The sequence below is a fragment of the Cyprinus carpio genome, unplaced genomic scaffold (assembly GCF_018340385.1).
Source record: "Cyprinus carpio isolate SPL01 unplaced genomic scaffold, ASM1834038v1 S000006628, whole genome shotgun sequence".
Lineage (NCBI taxonomy): Eukaryota > Metazoa > Chordata > Actinopteri > Cypriniformes > Cyprinidae > Cyprinus > Cyprinus carpio.
In genome coordinates, this window is record NW_024879260.1 from 377920 (window position 1) to 400014 (window position 22095).

General features: G+C 36.6%; 1 protein-coding gene across 1 annotated transcript; it reads left to right on the plus strand.

The window, feature by feature from the left end:
- The first annotated feature begins 8194 nt into the window (after positions 1 to 8194).
- On the plus strand, positions 8195 to 18377 carry LOC109091764 (volume-regulated anion channel subunit LRRC8C-like). The gene is given in 4 exon segments (XM_019105549.2): positions 8195 to 8458; positions 13053 to 13194; positions 15683 to 17358; positions 17360 to 18377. Coding segments are annotated over 3 exon segments (2373 nt in total). The 5' UTR covers positions 8195 to 8458; positions 13053 to 13056; the 3' UTR covers positions 17919 to 18377.
- Positions 18378 to 22095: the final 3718 nt, after the last annotated feature.

Consider the following 22095-nt stretch of genomic DNA (forward strand, 5'->3'; position numbering starts at 1 on the left):
GTGAGGTTCGTCGATATTAATTAAGTTGCGTGATGACCTTGCTCTTCCGGAACTTTGGAAGATAACTTACCGAAGTGCGCATAAGCTATTTAAATATTTATAAGCTATCTATCTTCTTAGCAGTGATGAGAATTACGACTCATTCCCACGAATCAGTTCTTCTTCATTTAAAATAACTTCAAAAACGATATTCAGTGACTCTTTTATACGATTTTCTGACCTAACGTTACTTGAAAGATAACTCAAAAATGATTAATTCGTGAATTTGACATTGGTATCAGGCTCGTGGCGGTCGAATTTTTAATTTCTGGCCTTCGCGACAAGGTCTGGGGGGAAAAATGTAAACATTTAATTGAAGCTCTAAGCATAAAGAAAGAAAGAAACGTTTACCTTTCATCATCGAAACAATGAACCATATTGAACGACACAACAAAGGGTTCAAGGCGTAAAACAGACGGCTTTATTTACATTTCTTAAACATATGAACTAAAAATAGGCTACCCTTTCAGTTTTCTGACAGTAGCAAGTTTACTCACGTTTGTAATGGTCTCGCTTAATTTGATTGCACCTCTTTTGAAAGAAAAAGATCCTGCAGGAAAAAATGTGCCTCGGGGCAGAAGTTTTATGTTTGTAGTCTGTTAAATTAATCATTCATGGAGGCCTCCAACCCGATCCAAGTCTATTTTAGACAATATATTACTCTTGCATGTGTCACCAATTTTCTAATGTCAACATAAAGTACATACCAATGGGCAAAATGTTTGGTGACACATACAAGAAGTAATATATTGTCTAAAATAGACTTGGATCGGGTTGGAGGCCTCCATGAATGATTAATTTAAATCAGACTACAAACATAAAACTGCCCCCAGGCACATTTTTTCCTGCAGGATCTTTTTCTTTATATATATATATATATAATTTATTAAGTATTTTTCAAAATATTTTTTTTATATGCAAAAAGGGATGATATGCTTCAATGGCTTTTTCCCCACCCATTTGTGATGTTGCGAGCCAAATCAAAGGTCCTGGTGGGTCCTGGTTTGAGCGGTTCTGTAAATGTAAAATTTTTACATTTGTTGATGTGGATTTTAACACAGCGAATGGCGCTGTAATCACAGATACGTGATGAATATTAGCTTAACTTTTTTTAATATAATTCAGTAAATAGATGATTAACATCTCAAGATTTAAGATCCCTTGATTCTTGGAATCATGAATATTTTGCTTCTTAGACCCGGAATATGGTTTAATATCATATAGGCCTAACTATTATTAACAAGTTCACTGAACTAGAGGCTAATCCTGCTAACCAAGTAAAAGAGAATTGAAAAGTGTAGCCTATCTCTTCACAGAGTTTATATAATATCCTTTCAAATTCTTGAAATTTCTAATTTTAAAATAAACTTCCCAGCAGCTGCTAGGGATAGCATGTGCTGGAGATTCTATTCATCAACTGTCTATGAATGGAATCTCAAAAGCTTGCTATTTTAGCAGTCTAACTCATCCAAAGTCTGGATTTCTAATTTGTCTGCTTATCTTTCAACCATCATTTTAAACAAATTTGTTCTTATTTGAATCTATGCATTTATATTTGATTAAAATTATTTTCCAGTTAAATCACCAAATCTGGCTTAGATAATTGTTCATATTCTTGGCTTCACATCACTATACAATGAAGTCTATACAAAATCAGGGTTTTTCAGATTTCATAGACTCAGTGATCCCCACTTAGAAAAAACTAAAAAAAAACTTCTTATCAATCCATTAGTCATTCAAATAGAGAAAAATAACATAGACATTTAAAAATACAATTATATACATATTGCATAGCTTCTCCCTTTGCAATACCTTCACAGTCCCCCAGGGGTCCATAAAACTCTGACATTAAATAATAGATGATCCCTGTATGTGTGCCTTTTGGGGCAAATTATTCTAAATGAAAGGGAATTCATATTGCCTGTATTTCAGTTTTCTCTTAGGCATTTAATATTTAATTGGCTTCCAGTCAGCACTGAATAGTTTCAGTGAAAAACTGAATCAAGATCACTTACAGCACACACTAGAGAGCCTTGAGATTTTTTTTTCCTGTGGTATTGTTCTTTTAAATAAACCCATGATAAATAAAATAATAGAATAAATAACACAAGTGATGCTGTTACACATAGTCATGTAATAATTGCCCGTTGTAAACACAGTTGTAAAAAGATCACCATAAACCAGTATTATTTCAAAAAGGAACTTTGATTGCTCTCTCTCTCTCTCTCTCTCTCTCTCTCTCTCTCTCTTCAATATGTGCAATAATAGTGGGGTAAAGTATAAAAAATATATAAATTTATTTAAAGTGTAAATTTAAAATATGCCTTATCTGTTTAACACATTTAAACATTTTGACCTTTGGGGTAAATGGGTAAACCCTATCTACCTATTAGCACAATTTTTTTTAAATGCTTTGTATTATAAAATCTGAAATCTTTACAAAACACTTAAACTTTTTGCAATTTGTTGATTGAAATGAAAACTGATAAATACTGTAAATAGTGCAACACAATGCTGTTTATTTGAAATGCTTAGCATGCTGCTAGAACAGGGGAGCTGAAGACCTTTGTCAGTCTGTTTAGCATGTTCTTTAACAACAGTGTTAAAGCATGTGTGACAAATGACAAACCCTGGTTCACAGCCAGACTCAGACAGCTAAAGCTAGAGAAGGAGCCTGCATTTAAAAGTGGGGATAAAAAAAGTACAAGATTAGCAAAGCGGTGAAAGATGCTAAACAACTGTACTCTGAGAAACTACAACAGCAATTCTCAGCTAATGACTCCACTTCTGTCTGGAAAGGACTCAGACAGATCACAAACTGTAAACCTAAAGCCCCCCACTCAGCTAACGACCAACAACTGGCCAACAACCTGAATGAGTTTTACTGTCGCTTTGAAAGACAATGGGACAGTCCTGATACCATCCCCCATGACACCAGTCTTCAGCTTGAGCTTGAACATCAGCTCATCAGCTTCACAACAGCAGGAGCTGAGGCCTCTTCACAGCTCCACACCCAAACGGCTCCCTCCCCCTCCAGCCCCATCACAGGAACGTCTCTCTCCATCCAGGAGAGCGATGTTAACAGAAACCCCTTTCACATTGAGATTCTGGATAATGACCGGTAATGTGTCCCAGCAATTGTTCCCAGATCGTTACATTTTGGTTCATTCACACTACCAGTGATTTCCTGGAATCTGTGCGTGCGTTCACACGCAACCCGTAAAGGTCCCGTAATGACAAGTGATATCAGGATGTGAAGTGTAATGCACAAGTCGAAAATGCTAGGCACATTAACTTTCACTTAAACTGGCGAACGATCTCAGCTTCAGCACGGATAGTGAGGAACTACCTGATCTCTGCTTCATTACAGTTAGCACATATTTTTTCGTTGCAAACGTTGATCTGCCTTTAAAACTCCCGGTAAAAGAGTCGCACGATAACATGCGTCATCACTCTCGACACACCCTTTATTGCATTGGTTCTGGCATTCTGGGACTGAACCCGGCAATGTTAGGTCCCCAACCCGGGATCGATCCCGGAATCAATCCCAGGACATGTTTGCATTCACACAGAAGGCAATACTGCATTCTTCACAAAATCTACCTTTTCCATCTTTCAGTGTGAAAGGGGCTAGAGTCTTCAAGAGACAGAACCCCTGGAAAGCAGCTGGACCAGACTCTGCTTCTCCATCCACCCTAAAGTACTCTGCTGACAATCTGTCTCCAGTGTTTACAGATATCTTTAAGACCTCTTTGGAGCTATGTGCCAGCCTAAAGCTAGACCTAAACTTAATCCATCACAGACCCCTCTCCCTACAGTTTGCCTACAGAGCCAACAGTTAAAATGGCCCTCCACTGTATCCTTCAGCACCTGGACTCCTCAGGAACCAATGCCAGGATCCTGTCTGTGGACTTCAGCTCTGCGTTCAATACAATCATACCGGCTCTGCTACAGGACAAGCTCTGCCAGCTAAATGTGCCTGATTCCACCTGTAGGTGGATCATAGACTTCCTGTCTGACAGGAAGCAGCATGTGAGAATGGGAAAACATGTTTCTGACCCCCAAACCATCAGTACTGGCTCCCCTCAAGGCTGTGTTCTTCCTTCTCTTCTACCTGTACACCAACAGCTGCACCTCCAGTCACGAGTCTGTCAAACTACTGAAGTTTGCAGATGACACCACCCTCACTGGGCTCATCTCTAATGGATATGAGTCTGCCTATAGGTGGGAGATTGACCATCTGGTGACCTGGTGCAATCAGCACAACCTGGAGCTCAATGCTGTAAAAACAGTTGAGATGGTGATTTACTTCAGGAAGAAACCAGCCCCACCTGCCCCCATTATCCTGTTTAACTCCATAGTAGAAACTGTGGATTCTATCCGCTTCCTGGGCACCATCATCACCCAGGACTTCAAGTTGGAGTTCAACATCAGCACAGCAGAGGATGTACGTCCTGAGGCAGCTGAAGAAAGTTTAACCTGTCAAAGACAATGATGGTTCACTTCTAAACTTCCATCATTGAATCCATTCTCACCACCTTCATCACCATCTGGTATGCTGCTGCCACTGCCAAGGAAAAAGGCAGAATGCAACGTGTCATCTGCTCTGCTGAGAAAGTAATTGGATGCAACTTTCCATCTCTTCAAGACCTGTACACTTCCAGGACCCTGAAGCAGGCGGTTAAGATTGTGGCTGACACTTCTCACACTGGACACAAACTTTTTGAAGCACTCCCATCTGGCAGAAGACTGCGGTCCATCAGTACCAGGACCTCACGCCACCAAAACAGTTTCTTTCCATCCGCAACTGTCCTCATCAACAATATCCATAACCCATCAGGGCTTCTTACACCCATGGACATTACACTTGACCCTAAAAAAAAAGTAAATAAAAAAGAAACACCATACACACACGTGTGTAGTTTCACACGTATTACATTAACACACACAACTCCGACTGCTATATTCTCATATTCTCACATCCCAGACGGTAAGGTTTGCACTGGCTCCTCGCTGCACATTTTGCACAATGTTCAGGAATGTATTTAAGTTTCAACTGTGAACATTAGCATTCCCCCACTTTACATATTCCGCACAAATGTAGAGTTAATGTTCATGTTTAATGCCCCCCGGCTCTTATTGTATAGCTTTTACTTGTCTTATTTTAAATTTGCTTATCTCATTGTTCTATTTTTTTTATTCTTGTTTTTTTTCTTTTGTCTTTGTCAAGCACCAATTTACTAAGACAAATTCCTCATACAGTACTTGGAAATAAATGTGATTGTGATTCTTTAGCCCTGGTGAGATGTCTTCTTTTCATTACTTCTAAGTTCATACGTTTGTAGTATGTCTGAGGAACACTTTATATAACAAACTGTAAAATGCCTGTCCTTAAACAACAAGCATTGACTGACCATCTACCTATGAATACATCTTCCTTATGCTGCCATAAGCATTGTTAAAGGTGCTGTATTGACAGAGTTGTTGAACTAGGTATTGCAGCCCAAATTCAAAATATTGTAGGGGCTTTTTTTAACCCCGCCCCTCCTCCTCAGATTTGGCGCAGGTTACCAGATTGAAGACACCAACAAGAACAAGCGCACTTGACGATGAATGAAATTAAATACGCTGTGTTTTCCGCCAACTGGCAACCCAGGGTGCCGAAATACAATTGGGTAAACTGGCAGTGGACGGGTTTCACAAACCAAAACAGAGACTGACTTTCTGGCCCAGAATGCACATTTTCAAAGGAGAATAACTGACTGTAGCATTGTTTTTCAAATAAATATGTTAACTTAGCTTGTTTCTTAAATATCTGCAAACATATTATGGTATTTTCATGCTTTAATAGAGTCAAAAACTTACATACAGCACCTTTAAGGTGAATAGGCAATTTTTGGCTTAGTTACCCAAGCTCTAATACACTTCTGGACAAATTATTTACATTTTACACAAGTGCTTTGGCTCACCATGGACTACAAGAGCATTGTCTGGGCTAAACCCAGTTGTTCAAAGTGAGGACACAAAAGAAATTCAGTCGAGCTGCAGGGTGTTCTGGAAAGGAGATAGGATGTACAGTATTTATTGTGGATGATTAGAAATTCATAGGCAGGATCCTTTGACCTAATGTGGGATGGGAGTAGCTAGAGTGTTACTGCTGATGTCAAGAATGACTTTGCTTTCATATTTCATCCACTGGACAAGTACAATCTATTGTTCCTGAAGAGGCAAAGAGACATTCAATGTTTCTGTTAGGGATCAATGAAAAAAAAGCCACTGAGCTTAAGCCTCTGGAGAAGTTAATTCAAAAGGTATGAAATTCTAACGATCAAGTAGACATCTACCTTATGTGCAAACATAAGTTTTTTTTTTTTTTTTTTTTGAAGGGAACTAGGAGACTTTTATAGATTCCAGATCCCAGCCTACCACAGAAACTTACATAACAAGGTAAAATCAAAGACTACATGCACCTGCAGACCAAATGGCCTTGGTCAAGTTTTTTTTTTACAGAATTGGACAAGATCCTAAAATGAATCCTTAGTCTACAGAACCTTTGAGACTTCTAAGTTTATGGAAACATTTTATCAGTGGCAACTACACCAAATACATCCCTGTTCACACAATTTTTGAATAGAAAACATAAAAAGAACATTTGCAAACCTTTTCATTAGGCTTTGATGTCTGAGCTACAGTAGTAAACATTATAAGGCACTCTCAAATTTTCAGCGTTTTTTATTAATCAATAAGGCCACTCTTAGGAGTCATTAAACAGTGACATGATAGCGGGACTTAGAAATGACAGAAAGGGCCAGCCTGGTATGTAATAATACCATAATCATAATTAACAAGGAAAAACACATGCACTAATGAAATGTGTACATTGAATGCATGCACTGAAAGTTTTAGTGTAGGGATCGTTCACTCAATTCTTTCACCATTTTCTCACCCTCATTTTGTTCCAAACCTGTATGACTTTATTGTCTTTTTGGAAAGATATTTTGAAGAATATTGATAACAGTTTCGGAACCATTGACTTCCATTGTATGTATAAATAAATAGACTGAGACATTTCTCAAAATATCTAGAACTCAAAACTGAAAACTCTGGTCCCCATCACCCCATGAAAATAAAACAGATATATAATTAATGTATTTTTTTCTCTATATACTTGACAATGTGTGTTGCAAAACTTTACTTAAAGAAAACCCATCACTGCAATGTCCTGGAGTTTTTAAGAGTAGAACAACACTACAATTCTTGGCTATATTTGGACATCCCCACCTGCAAGAAGTAAATCACTTTGAAACAACTATTTAGTGGGTCATGAATTCTGTCCTTGTCATGACACTCTTCTGTGAAATGTTGTCTGGTCTGTGCATTTACAAGAGTGATTAGCTATGCAGCTAATCAACAAAACAATGACAATTTTACCATACACCTTTAAAAACAAATTTTAGTCATGTATTGTATATTTTTCTATTTAGAACTCTGTGCTTTATATTGATTATTTCATGATAGTTTCACAACAGCTGAATAGTCTTTTAGTTGAGGAAGACCTTTTAAAGTTTCTGCCACCCAATGTCAAAGAGGGTTTCCGTAGAACAAAGAGGGAGCATGCAAGCAAGCCTGAGGCGCCTCAGATGGTGCAACCAATCAGACACGCTGTAAACATATGATCTAGTACAGAAGCTGTGGAGACAGTTGGATGACATAACTCAAGTTAATGTCTGCTATGGCTGGTGTGGAGGAGGATGACAGTAATGAATAGCTTTTGTGGCTCACTGGCGTTAGTTTCCATTCCTATTTTTTTAAATACTAAAAACACAAAGTACTTAAAATACACACGTTACATTATTCATGTTTTAAAATGTTGTGTTACATTTCTTGAATTATTGTTTGGTAGTTTACTCTCTATGTAATTGTATGGGTTATTTAATAGCCTAATAATAGCCCATAGGCTAGTCAACCCTGTGTGAATTACAGTGGTTTACAATAAACCACTGGCTTGCTGATACATTTATTCCCAGTTCATTCTCTCATATTTTTAAGGTTAAACAAGGATTCTAAAAACTGTTAAAAACCATAATTAACTTTAGCTTGACGCAGAGGAAATGGCTTTATTTGCTTAGTTAAAATGGTGGGGATGTGGAGGATATGCCTTTGAGAGTTGCTGTAACAATGAGGTGCTTATGGGTCATGGACAGATGTAACACGACATAATAACGCGTAAAATCTAAACGGAAAGTGAGAACGGCGATTCTGGAAACGCTATTGTCACACTGAAGACCCGCCCAAGGTAGCGCAGCCAATAGCAGCTGGAGGACAGATCTGATTGAGAACCGCAGCCACAAGGACATGCTACAGTCCCCGCTAGAATCTTCAGCCGTAGACGGAGAACGCGCCTTCAATCCATCTAAAGGTGAGCCAAAACCGGGACCGTTTCATTCGCATTATCGGTGTTTGAAGCCAGACGTTAACATCGCAGATGTTTATGTTGGGTAATTTCATTTTCATGACGTAATGAATGGGATAGTCGCTAAAACACTGAAACGCGCTCGGGACAGCGTTTAACTTTTCAAACGCCCTCAGTGAGAAAAACGTGGTACAGTTATTGTGGAGCCAGTTTACCAAAGCACATGCTTCAGACAAAAGAAAATTGAGGACCAGGGGACAGTGTTGATATAGTTAATAGAAAATCAATTAAAATTTTGCCTCAGTAAAGTTTTTAAATGTTTTTTTTAATGATTTTATCTTATATTTATTTTACATTATTTACTAATGCATCCCTGTAGTGATTAGATAGACAGGCCTTTATTTAAAATACTTAACTTACCAAATGTGCGGGTTTAAAATGAAATAAAAATCGAACGAGTAACGTTAAACGTGAATTGTTTTCTTTTTTTATTTTTATTTTTTGTGTCCCGTGAGTGGAAATTAATGTTGTTGTTGTTTTTTCGATTTCCGTAATTAGCAGTAGAGGAAATTGCCTCCACGTAACATTACAAAACATTTCGTCCGTGCGAATGTTAGGCTTCTGAAAGTGAGCTGCTCTTCACCCTGCTGACTGGATGTGATTCAGACGTGCAACGTTTTTTTCCACGACTATATTTGAGAATCACCCCATTTCCTGGCAGGAAGAACTGCTCCAGGAGATGGTAGCTACAGAACTCTACCATGCTGAGTTTAGTCGGACACTTAGCCTAAAGCTATTAGTTTAAATAGCAGATCTGCAGCAATGCATAGACCCCCATGCATTTCTGCACTGCTTATTTCTTGTCTATCAGAACTCGTTGGATTTTTCCATTCAGTCTGCCAACATTTTATTAGTTTACGTCTTGTAGCGTCTGAACATTGGATATAGTGCAGCATTTATCTATAATAAATGTCAAGAAATTGTGTTTTTTAACATTTATTCATTTTTGATAATTTGGTTATACTCCTGGAAGTGTAATTTATGTGCATTTTACAAGTTTTAAACTCGCGTCAGGAATATGTCTTGTAACAAACTCAGCCAGGACTCAGGAGTTCCAGATACTTGAACTGCTGCAGCTGTTCACAAATGTCCAAATATTTTGCACTGCCTGAAGAAGGCTGCCTGTTGAAGCATGTTGCATATACAGCGAAGGTCTATTACCCAGGGTTCCTTTTTTTTATAATGGTTGTGTCTTCTCATTCTATGCATAGATAACAGACAGATTGCATCTAAATATGCAAGCTTTGATGCTGTCTCTTTTCTGCAGAAATATTTATAAAAGTACAAACTGTATGTGGATACTGGAGTATATTTTAACCTGAATAAGACCGATTATGTTTACTCTGCTGTAAGCACCCTTGAACAGTTAACATTTCCAGAAAGTACACCACTTGAGGATTTATGATCAGCTGATTTGCTGACCAGATTGTGATGATTAAGTTACTAGTCTTGTACACTTATATGTACAAGATTGGTTATTTATATTTTATTTTAGTGTATTCACATTTAGACTAGTGCTGTCAAACGATTAATCGCGATTAATCACATCCACAATAAAAGTTTTTGTTTGCATAATATATGTGTTTACTTTGTATATTTATTATGTATATATAAATACACACGCACACATGCATGTATATATTTAAGAAAAATATGTTGTTTATATATTAAATATATTTATATATGATATAAATCATATGACTATAAATATACATGTAAATATTTTTAAAATATATGCTGTATGTGTGTGTATTTAAATACTTAATAAATAAACACAATACACACATATTATCTAAACAAAAACTTTTATTTTGGAAGACTAATGTATTTGCAGGCTGTGAAGTGTTATTTCTTCGGGTTGACCTTGCATGTAAAGTAAATAGGGGATGTTTTCGTTTATCTGATGTTTTGATCAGAGAGAGCAATTTAGGCTGTTTGACTTAAAATGGATTTCAGGTGTGTTGCATTAGGTGCAGGACTACAACTGGATACTTGTCTGCATTTTTTGAAAGGTACCTTAGTAAGTCTACTTGTTAGTAGTGGTTTAGTACCTCTCCCCTTCCTCACAGCATTCTGTGTTTTACTACTTTGTTGTGTCAATGCTCTCCATCTGTGCAGGCCTTTTATAGGTTTATATATATATGTGTGTATATATATATATATATATATCGTATAATATAATATAGATATATATATATTATATATATATATATATATTATATATATATATTTAGATATATATATATATATATATATATATATATATCTATATATAGATATATATATATATATATATATAGATATATCTATATATATATATATATATATATATATATATCTAGATAGATATATATATCTATATATATATATATATATCTATATATATATATATCTATATATAGATATATATATATATATATATATATATATAGATATATATATAGATAGATAGATAGATAGATAGATAGATATAGATATAGATAGATGATAGATAGATAATATATATATATATATATATATATATAGTGTAGATATATATATATATAGATATATATATATATATATATATATATATATAAATATATATATATATATTATATATATATATATATATATAGATATATATATATATATATATATACTTACACACAGTATAAACCTCTTTTTGGAGTGGCTGACTGCTGCAAAGTGAAGCATATGCAGCGGTAATCTCAATAATTAATAAGATTGGTGGAATATGCTTTGTGTATAATTTGATGGAAGATGTGCAGCTCAATAGAGATTAAAGGAAGCCTGACAGACTGCCTACATTAGGAATCATTAGAATGTAAGGGCATAATATTCTGGTCTTCATGGCAGTGTTGTCTTGAATACTTAAGGTGATCCAAATGCTTATCCAGTGACTTTCATAGGTTTCATAGGATTCATAGGTCATTTTCTAATTGCAACTCAAGATATTTTTACTTATATTTTTACATATTTTTCCACATTTAATTACACTAGGATTTTTGTTTTGCACAATTTTATTTTAATTTAATTACCTTGATGATTGCCAAATAAACAGATGCATGGTTTTGAATTTATTTCAGTTGTTTAGTTGTAGAGAACGTAAAAGGAAAGAATATTTAGCTAATGAATGAGCAGCCAGGTAGACAATGTTGCCCTGGTCCCCTGGACAATGGTCATTATTCAGAAATATTTTATTGATGAATGTAGCAGGTTAATCAAGAATCAACAACTATTCCAGACAGCCATGTAGTAATAATAATAATAATAATAATAACCAGATGATATATATGGTTGGATTGTTAGAGGTGTGATTTTTCACCACAGTGAAATGCAAATATAAATATCCAAATACAAATGTCTTGTTCCTGTGTAAACAAATGTTCCTTTATTGAGGTTATAATTCTTTGGCTATTAAAAATTATTAGAACAATAAATACATCTATGTTCGTGGATTAGGCTTTTAGTCCAGAGAATGTGGGATATAGGCCTACATTTTATCAGGCCATGCATTCCCTGGGAAATAAACCCATGTCCTTTCCATCATGCTCTTCCAGTTGAGCTACAAAAACTTATTTTGTACATATAATGCTGGAAGACTGTCATTCAATATAGCTTATTTCTTTTAAACATCCATGAGTTTATATTTAGTCGTAGTATTGTCAAAAAAACAGATATAACAAGTTACTAAAAAAATAAAAAAAAAACAACAACACCACTTTTAAATAAATGCTCCCATGCGTACAGCAGACTAGTTGTGTGCTTGGCCTGTGAAGAGCATCAAAAGGTTTTGTTTACAGTGTTTTTTTTTTTATTTTTATTTTTTATATCAAGCATTGTAGCCAATCACAGGCATGACAGTTGAGCTCATGAACACAGTGCCCAAACAAAGGTGGTTAAGCATCTGCTCAGTATCAGAATTCAGTAAAGTTCAATTCTAGTTTTACACACTTGTGAATCCTTTCAATATAACCAACAAAGTGTAAACACTGTGTAGATCAGAGATACATTGTTTGGGAAGCTTCTTTGATTATGTATGCTTTTTTTTTTTTTTTTTACGAGAGTGGTGAACTGAAGCGATTCGCAATTTGAATAAAACTTGTATTTTTCATGCTCCATTATTTTTCATAAATACACTGCAAAGTTCTGGGAAAAATAACTGCATTTGAATGCAAGAATGAAATCAAAATTGTGATGATTGTGAAATGTTTCTTTTGTCTTCATTGTAATACTTGCTCTTTCACTTGACCTTTTTAAAGAAATGTTTTTTTAATAAAAATTAATAAAAAAAAGAAATGCTGTGTTGTAATCTACAGATGATTATTTACAATTATTATTATGAATTAACTCATTTAATTTTTTTTTTTTTTCAAATAATTAAATATGTAAATCCAATAGTTTCAATAGTTTTAGTTATAGTACTGAATATTTTTCATGAAGAACTATGAAATAACTCTAGGCTAGCATATGAGCTGTTTTTGTAAGCATTTATTGTGTTTCTTCCAATTTCTAATTCTTCATTGTCCCTTTACAGGAGTATGATTCCAGTGACCGAATTCCGGCAGTTCACGGAACAGCAGCCAGCGTTCCGGGTTCTGAAGCCATGGTGGGATGTGTTCACAGACTACCTCTCTGTGGTTATGCTCATGATAGGTGTTTTTGGATGCACTCTGCAGGTAAATATTACAATTGTTCTCCTTAAACACATACCAAAAGAACATTTCATTATTTTTTAGAGCTGAGAAGCTAACATCTTAAGCAGTACTAAGACATACAGTCTTCCATGGCCAACAGCAATGGAATAATGAATGATTTAACACCATAGATGGATTTCCTCTGTGCATGAACAGCCCACTGTTGGGCAGTGCATACTGCATTTAGAAGTGGGAGTTTGCTAACGGAAAAAACAACAACTAAAAACTACATTCCAGTCACCCCACACGAAAAGATTACTCCTTCCCCTCATGGTGGCCCCTCTATAAACACAAATTGACTCCTGTGGTCAAGCTTCTCAGCCTCATAAACTAGTGGGTGGAGCTTAAAGCAGCATGCTTGGCCTTCAGTTTTAATTCCTAGATGATCCTAATTATTTTTAGTCTCAACAAACATTAACAGGAACCCATTGTTAGGGTGGAATTACCCCCCACTGTCCCTGGAGGTGTGCATTAAAGAATGGCACAGTTGCATGAAGCATTGCAATTTGTGAATTGCAATTGGATGTTTGTGATGATCCCAGTGAAGGCATTATTAATTGACCTAATTAATGCTTTTACCAACGTCATGGTAAAAAATCCTGTGGTTCTGAGGGGGGAATAAATAGCCTCCTCTTTGCTAAATGACCATGACTAGGGGTACTTCTAGTGGCCATGTAGTGCATAATGCACATTTTATTAGCCCCTTGGGGCTGCTGCGCCTTACATCCATTTTACTGCAGAGATGCCGTGTTCAGAGCTGCTGATGCTTTATTAGCAGGCTTTACTCAGCAGTCAGCTTGTTGTGTTTGTACCACACTATAGTGCTGTGTAGAGCTCTCACAATCTTTTCTCTCTCTTTTTAGCTGATTTTTTTTTTGTTGTTTCTCATTACCTTCCCAGACAGAAACCACATGGTAATTACCATACAAACTAAAACTGTTTTGCAGGAAAAGGGGGGAGGGCACACATCTTGAATCGAATACAAAATGCATTTGTTTACTGCTTTTTAGTTCTAGTGAACGTTTTTTTTTCTGCCTGTTGTGTATTTAAAAAAAATATTTAAGTCAAAATTGAGTAGCCATTGAACACCTTTTCTTGCTAACCCAAAGGTAATTCTTCTCTCTTTTGAATTCAAATGGCCAGTATAATGGTTTCTCATTTCCTGTCTGAGTCACAGCACTGATGTCAGAGTACCGAAATAGTTATCTTAAAAGAGATGCTCCTTGTTGGATACTGTTACACTGTTCCCAGCAATCTATAGGTGGTGTGGAATTGTAATTCAGTACATAAAATGGCCTCATCTGCTGTCTTTCATGTGTATGTATATGTATGTATGTGTGTATATATGTATGTGTGTGTGTGTATAGATGTATATATATGATAAGATGTGTATATATGAAATATTTGTAAAATGGCACAGCTTTTTAAATATCTGAAAGTACACTCTTAACATCAGGCAGTCAAGCATTATAATATGAAAATCAAGTATTATTTAATAATAGAAGTTTAGTAATTAGAATTTAAATTTGATAACCAATGTATGAATTCAAATTAGTTATTTTAACTGAATTTAGGACTGGTGGTGGTGCTTTTTTTGGTCATTCAGTGTTCTTGTTAAAAAAAATGAAAAAAACTAACAATAATACTGATAAGATATTATTATTACTATTATTACTATTATACAAATTCTACTAATAAGAACAATCTAAAATGCACCAAGGATTAACAAGCTGCTGGATTCATGAAGATTAATCAGGTTGTGTGGGTTCACTCGAACTGATTTGCTGAAATCAAAACAGGAATGATAATAGGTGAGCACCAGCAAATGAGATTGTCGTTTGCGCATGTGTTCCGCCCACTACAGGAAAACCCGCCAGTTCTTAAAAAGCTGAAGAATTTCAAAGGAACGCTGTTATTTGACAGGAAAATACAACAAAGAATATCGCTTACATGTAGTGCGTCAAATCTCTCGCGCTTGCTCTCTCTCTCTCTCTCCCCCCCTCAGCATCTCTCACATTGCGCGAGTGAGAGAAAGCGATGGCGTGTTGTGCGCCTTCACACTAGAGTTTACGGTACACCGAATCCACAAAGACAGGTGCATTGCACATCCTTTGAGATGAACTGAAAAATATCACAGATCGCTTGATGGAGAGTGAAACTCTGAAGCGCTCAGTCAGAGTGTTTGGTGAATGAAAATATGCCTGTGCTGAACTTATACTCAACCTCCAACTCACACATTGGTGAGTGAAATGTAAGAATTTATTAGCCATTGGCTAATATTAGACATCATTTAGTCGCCCACAGTGAAGATTTAGTCGCATATGCGAGTGATTTACTCGCAATGTAGAGGGTTGCCCAACTACATTTATGCAAATTTCTTGAAGTAGAGGGTTGCCCAACTACTTTAATGCAAATTTCTTGAAGTATGTCTTGTTTTAATTGTGTTGATATTGACTCTTCTGTCCTTTAGGTGATGCAAGACAAAATCATATGCCTTCCTCAAAGGACATTCTCGCCAAACCAGACAGAGCTGATGTGCCCACCTCCTTCCACAAATCAGGAATCGACAGTGCCTGTCCATGAGTTGAAAGGACTGAAGACAAACTTGGATATTCAGCAGTATAATTACATAAACCAAATGTGCTATGAAAAGGCGCTGCATTGGTATGCTAAGTACTTCCCTTACCTGGTTCTGATTCATACTGTCATTTTCATGGTGTGCAGCAATTTCTGGTTCAAGTTTCCTGGCTCCAGCTCTAAAATTGAGCACTTCATATCCATCCTGGGCAAGTGCTTTGACTCTCCATGGACTACGAGGGCACTGTCAGAAGTATCTGGGGAGAATCCTGAGGAGAAAGACAGCAAGAAGAACAGTGCCAGTAGGTCAAACCTTGATACTCCAATTGGCGAGGGCAACCTGGAGAAGACTCAATCTTTAAGATCCATTCCTGAAAAGATCGTTGTTGACAAGCCAGCACCAAGTGTCCTTGACAAGAAGGAAGGAGAGCAAGCCAAGGCCTTGTTTGAGAAGGTCAAAAAATTTCGCCTGCATGTGGAGGAGGGTGATATATTATATATGATGTATGTCCGTCAGACTGTTGTAAAAGTGCTCAAGTTTATCCTTATAATTGCGTACAACAGTGCTCTGGTGTCAAAGGTTAGGTTTAGTGTTACCTGTACTGAGAACATGCAGGACATGACGGGTTACCGGTACTTCTGTTGCAATCACACTATGGCCCACTTGTTCTCTAAGCTCTCCTACTGTTATTTGTGTTTTGTTGGAGTTTATGGACTTACATGCCTTTATACATCCTACTGGCTGTTCTATATCTCTCTCAAGGAATACTCTTTTGAATATGTCAGGCAAGAGACCGGAATTGACGACATCCCAGATGTAAAGAATGACTTTGCTTTCATGTTGCACATGATCGACCAGTATGATCCCCTATATTCCAAGAGATTTGCAGTGTTTCTCTCAGAGGTGAGCGAAAACAAGCTGAAACAGCTCAACCTCAACCACGAGTGGACAGCCGACAAGCTTCGGCAGAAGCTGCAGACCAACAGCAATAACAGGCTAGAACTTCAACTCTTCATGCTGTCTGGTCTCCCAGATACCATCTTTGAGGTGACAGAGCTGCAGTCTTTGAAGCTTGAGATTATTAATAATGTAACCATACCAGCAGCCATTGCCCAACTTGAGGATCTCCAGGAGCTTTCGCTTTACCAGTGCTCGCTCAAGATCCACATTGCAGCCACCGCATTCCTCAAGGAGAATTTGAAGGTGCTGCGAGTGAAGTTTGACGATGCCCGTGAACTTCCGCAGTGGATGTATGTGTTGCGGAACTTGGAAGAGCTCCATCTGATTGGCTCTTTGAATTCTGATGCATCAAAGAACGTAACCCTGGACTCTCTACGAGAGCTTAAAGCGCTGAAGACACTGACACTCAAGAGCAACTTCACAAAGATCCCTCAGTCCATTGTGGATGTGGCCAGCCATCTACAGCGACTCTGTATTTGCAATGATGGCACCAAACTGGTCATGCTAAACAACCTGAAAAAAATGGTGAACCTAACAGAACTTGAGTTGGTGCACTGTGACCTAGAACGCATACCCCACGCCATTTTCAGCCTGAGTAATCTGCAGACGTCTGAAAGAGAACAATCTACGCACCATTGAAGAGATTGTCAGCTTCCAGCACCTCCGTAAGCTGACCTGTCTGAAGCTTTGGCACAATGGCATCGCTTTTATACCCGAACACATCAAAAAGCTCAGCAGCTTGGAGCGCCTCTACTTCAGCCATAACAAGATCGAGATCCTACCTTCACACTTATTCCTGTGCAACAAACTACGCTACCTTGATCTTTCCAACAACGACATCCGTTTTATCCCACCGGAGATAGGTGTTCTCCAAAGCCTTCAGAACTTCTCTGTTAGTTGTAACAAAATCGAAAATATTCCTGATGAGCTCTTCTTCTGTAAGAAGCTGAAGACTCTGAAGCTTGGCAGAAACATGCTGTCTGTCCTCTCACCAAAGATTTCTTTCCTTGGAGTACTGACTCACTTGGAGTTAAAGGGTAATCACTTTGAGTTCTTACCAGCTGAACTCGGCTCTTGTCGCGCCTTAAAACGCAGCGGACTTGTCGTAGAAGACGCGCTGTTTGAGACGCTGCCTTCAGACATCAGGGAACAAATGCAAGCAGAGTGATGACTGCTTTGCTTTAATGCCAAATATTGTAATCTGACTCCTTAACAGGCAAGGCTTCCAGGTGTTCTGTCTTGTAGTATGTATTTTTGATCTATATGGGTGAGTACTTGCAATTTCATGTTTAAAGCTAGACTTGTGCTTAATGGCATTTTAATGCTAAAAAGCAAGAGTTAGAAAAATATAGGGATGAACACATTTTAATGCCTTACATTGTATATTATGAAAAAGCCATATGAAATGTATACATTTTAAGACTCTTTATCTTAATTTTCTAAGATATATATAATTTTTAAACCTGTAAATCATAAAAGTAGACAACTTATGACAGGGATTAATTTAGAGACAGTTTGTGTGACAGAAATTTCATTGTATGCTTTTACTGACATTTGCTCTCATAATCCATTAAGCTTTTGCAGGTCAAGTACTGTACAACATGTTTTGCACTGGAACTATTAGAAATTTGCACTGGAAACTTTAACATTCCTTTTATTTTACTTTTTCTGTGTATATAGAACTTTGCAAGGATTTGAAGTATAAATGATAGTAAAAATACTTCAAGTAATCATTTATACTAGTAGTATTTGTTTATTGTTTCTTCCTGCATATTTACTCTAATAATTCTAAAGCTTTTTGGAGAGTAGGTTCTGTATGCCTGTGTTCTCAGGTAGACTTTACATGTTTTTTTGCATTTCTGTTTTAATGTTAAACAAGTTTTGACTGCTGTTTGGTAGTAGATCCTGCAGATAAAGGTAACCACATTTCAGTATACCTCTTATGTACTAGCTGTACCAACTTCAAATGTCTGAAGCATTTCTAAGCATTTTTCTGCTGTGGTTTGCTTAGTTTAAACAGTACTTAGACTCCGTTCTAAGACAGAAGGCAGATGTAGAAGGCATTTCTCTTACCTTTACTTAGCCATTAACATTTTTCTTATAAACCAACAATGTACTATAAAATAGTCATTTAAATTTATTAATAATATTAGCCAACAGTATTTGTCATTTAGTCTAGCATTGTACACTATTTCTATTTTTATGTAAACTGAAAGAAAACCTTTGACAGAAACAAAAACTCTAAGCATATATACAAATGCATTTTAAGAATGGATTCTTTAATATCTATTAATATGCAAAAAAACAAAAAAAAAATCTCTCAAGGTGCACTAAGATAAATCAGGTAGACTTTAACTTTCCATAGTATTTTCTCCCAGCTGGCGATAGGTTACAAGTGTGCGTCTTGTCTCGAGGTCATGTACATGGTAATTACATCGTCTCTGATCTGATCTTGCCTTGTGGGATGTGACTCATCTGATGTACTAAGATCAGGATGTGGCCTTTTTTTGGCACCATAAACAAGTGTCATTGAATCAGTGTTTCATTTATGAATTCCTAGACAATGGTAATACACATCTTTAGTCGCTTTAAGAAGGTTAAAACTGAATACTTGAGCTGTTTAGATCACCAGACCTTTGTGTGTTTTGCATGTAGTCCTCTTGTAATTTTGAAGGTCAGTTCCTGGTCTGGTCTGCATGATAAAGGTTATAGTGATGTGAATATCAAAGCTTCAGTCAGTGTGGACATTTTTCTTTTAAATATGCATGTAAAATGAAGGATATTGAATCGTTTTGCCATTTGATAAAAGTGCTGATATAATATAGTGCCACCTATGCCTTATTTTTCAGTTTTGTATCATTTTCATTCTACCAAAGTGTTTTTGATTTGTAAAACAGCATAAATAAAATGCATTTTTGTCCCTTGTGTTGAGTTCAGTTGATGTTTTGTAATTCTCAAGGGAGAGTCGTCACCCAGATGGCAGTATTGTGAAGTCAATGCAAGAGAGATTTGAGTCTATGCAATGTTTAGGGATAATTTGCTGACTTCCTAAATGCATGCCTACACTAGAAAGTCTGACACATTGCTGACATTAAAAATGCAACTGCAAATAAGGTTTAATTTTTTTTATTTACTTATTTTTGAGGGATGATTTATAATGGTGAAGATTATTTAAATATGTCTGGGTCATATCTGTTAAAATAATATTGAAAATTAAACGGACCCAAAAATTCACATGCAAGTACATAATTTACATATTTACTTTGTGTAACATGCCTTAAGCGGATACTTTAATTTGTATTGCATGCCTCAACGTTTTTTTTTTTTTTTTTTTTTTTTAGTTAAATATTTGTTTTTCAAGCAAATGCACAAAAATGCATCCCATTCAAATTTACTTTCTTTTCATACGGTCATTAAGAGAATGATACTGATGCTGTGTAAATCACTTATAGGCCAAATATCATTCATGTGAAAGAGTTTAAATGTCTGCCGGAGCAATCCTCTGTCTGATGGAGGTATGTGGCTGTTTGTCTCCCATCTTTCTCATGTTCCAGAGCCAAGTAGGGATCAGAGAGTGTTTGTTTTTTTCAGTCACATGATCAGCTGTGATGGATATGGCTACTGATAGCTGAATCGTGGTCTGGTCTACAGTAAAAAACAGAAGGAAAATACTATAGCTTCAGCCTCTTTCAAAGGCATGTGAAAGTGCCTGCCTTGCATGTGTTTATTTAATACAAATTTTGTTACATCTGAAGGTAAAATTTGGGAATTTTATCAGGGAAGGAGAAAATCTCCTCTACCTCTACCTGTACAAAACTTCAAATAAGATGAATACTAATATTTTGTTACAGTTTTGCAGTGTATAGTGGCATGTCTTCTAACTTCGACTAAAGTGGACAGTGAATGCCTTTATATAGAACATATCTTGTTTAATTACCATCCTGAAACACAACACCATGTACAGATCCAAGGCTGGCAAGTACTTTCACCCTAAAATTGCGTACTACACTATTTTGTCAACAAGATGGAGATGTTTAACTCTCATCTGATCCCTTGTCATCACTTATTATAAAAGATTCCATGTACCAAATATAGGATGACTGACTCGTTACAAATAAGAGCTTTAACAGGGGGTCCAGAACCCCTAGAGGGACCACATCGGTACTCCATGGGGTGCACCAATTATTATTATTAACTGTTTATATTTATATTAACAAATGCTGAATGCAAATAATAATAATAAAATAATAATAATAATAAAAAACCTTGTTGCTACTGGATAGCATGAGTAAATTCATTGATCTGTTGTCTGTGAAAGGTTTTTGCAGGTCTGTGATTCGTGTTGCATTCAGAACAAATCAAGAAGCAAGGAAAAGTTGTGTACCAGACCTCAGGCCTTTATAAACCTGACAACCTGATGACCCAGGACAGTGTGATCTTGAAAATTTGCCCCGAGGAGAAGACTGCTCTCTGTTCAACCATGAAAAGGCAAGGTGCAGCAGCTGTCAGAGTGGAGCTGTGGATAGAGGCAAAAGGACACTTTCAAGGTTGTAATTAGAGAAATCCTTATATCTGAATGCAAAATAAATCCGTATATATTCACTGCTGTTCCACAGCCTTTCTCATACAATCTATAGAAACAGATTTAAATTGCCATTTTGAAGACAACATCACCAAAGCTAAAGCTAAGCTAGTCTTTCACAGTATTTTCTTCAGACTGGCCTATTATAGCTAAAGAGTTCAAGTGCCAAGAAATGTCCTCATGTACCCAGAATTTGCCTGCGGCACAAATTGGAATGTGGGATTCACCTTGTCACACTTTGTTTCAGTCAAACTCTGAGACTTTTGTGTTTTTCTGATGTCCTGTCCTTTGTCTCCCTCTGTGTGTGCAGGTGGCTAGTCACATAAAATAACCACACCAATGACCAACACAAATAAATACAAGCAAAACCCACAGAACCTGGTTGTCCGGTGGGGTGGGGTGGGGTAGGCAAAGTCTGTTTAATCTTATTTGCAACCATATGGTCCGCTTGTAAAACATAAAGGATTTCATTTACATATAAACAAGACAGCAAGCTTGCAAAAGCATGCATGAATATGCATAACATAAGGTCAGTTTCTTCCCCATCCCCCTGTTGTTTTATCGTGTCTAGTAATAACTACACTTGTATTTGCGTATTGTTTTGATTTTTATAACAGTATAATTGTATATGTTAAGTATTACTCGCCTATGCAAGGTTTAACATTTAGCTGGTTTACCATGGCCCGGTTTCACAAACGGGTCTTAGCTTAAGCCAGGCCTAGGCCTTAGTTAAATTAAGATATTTAAGCAACTTTTACAAAAA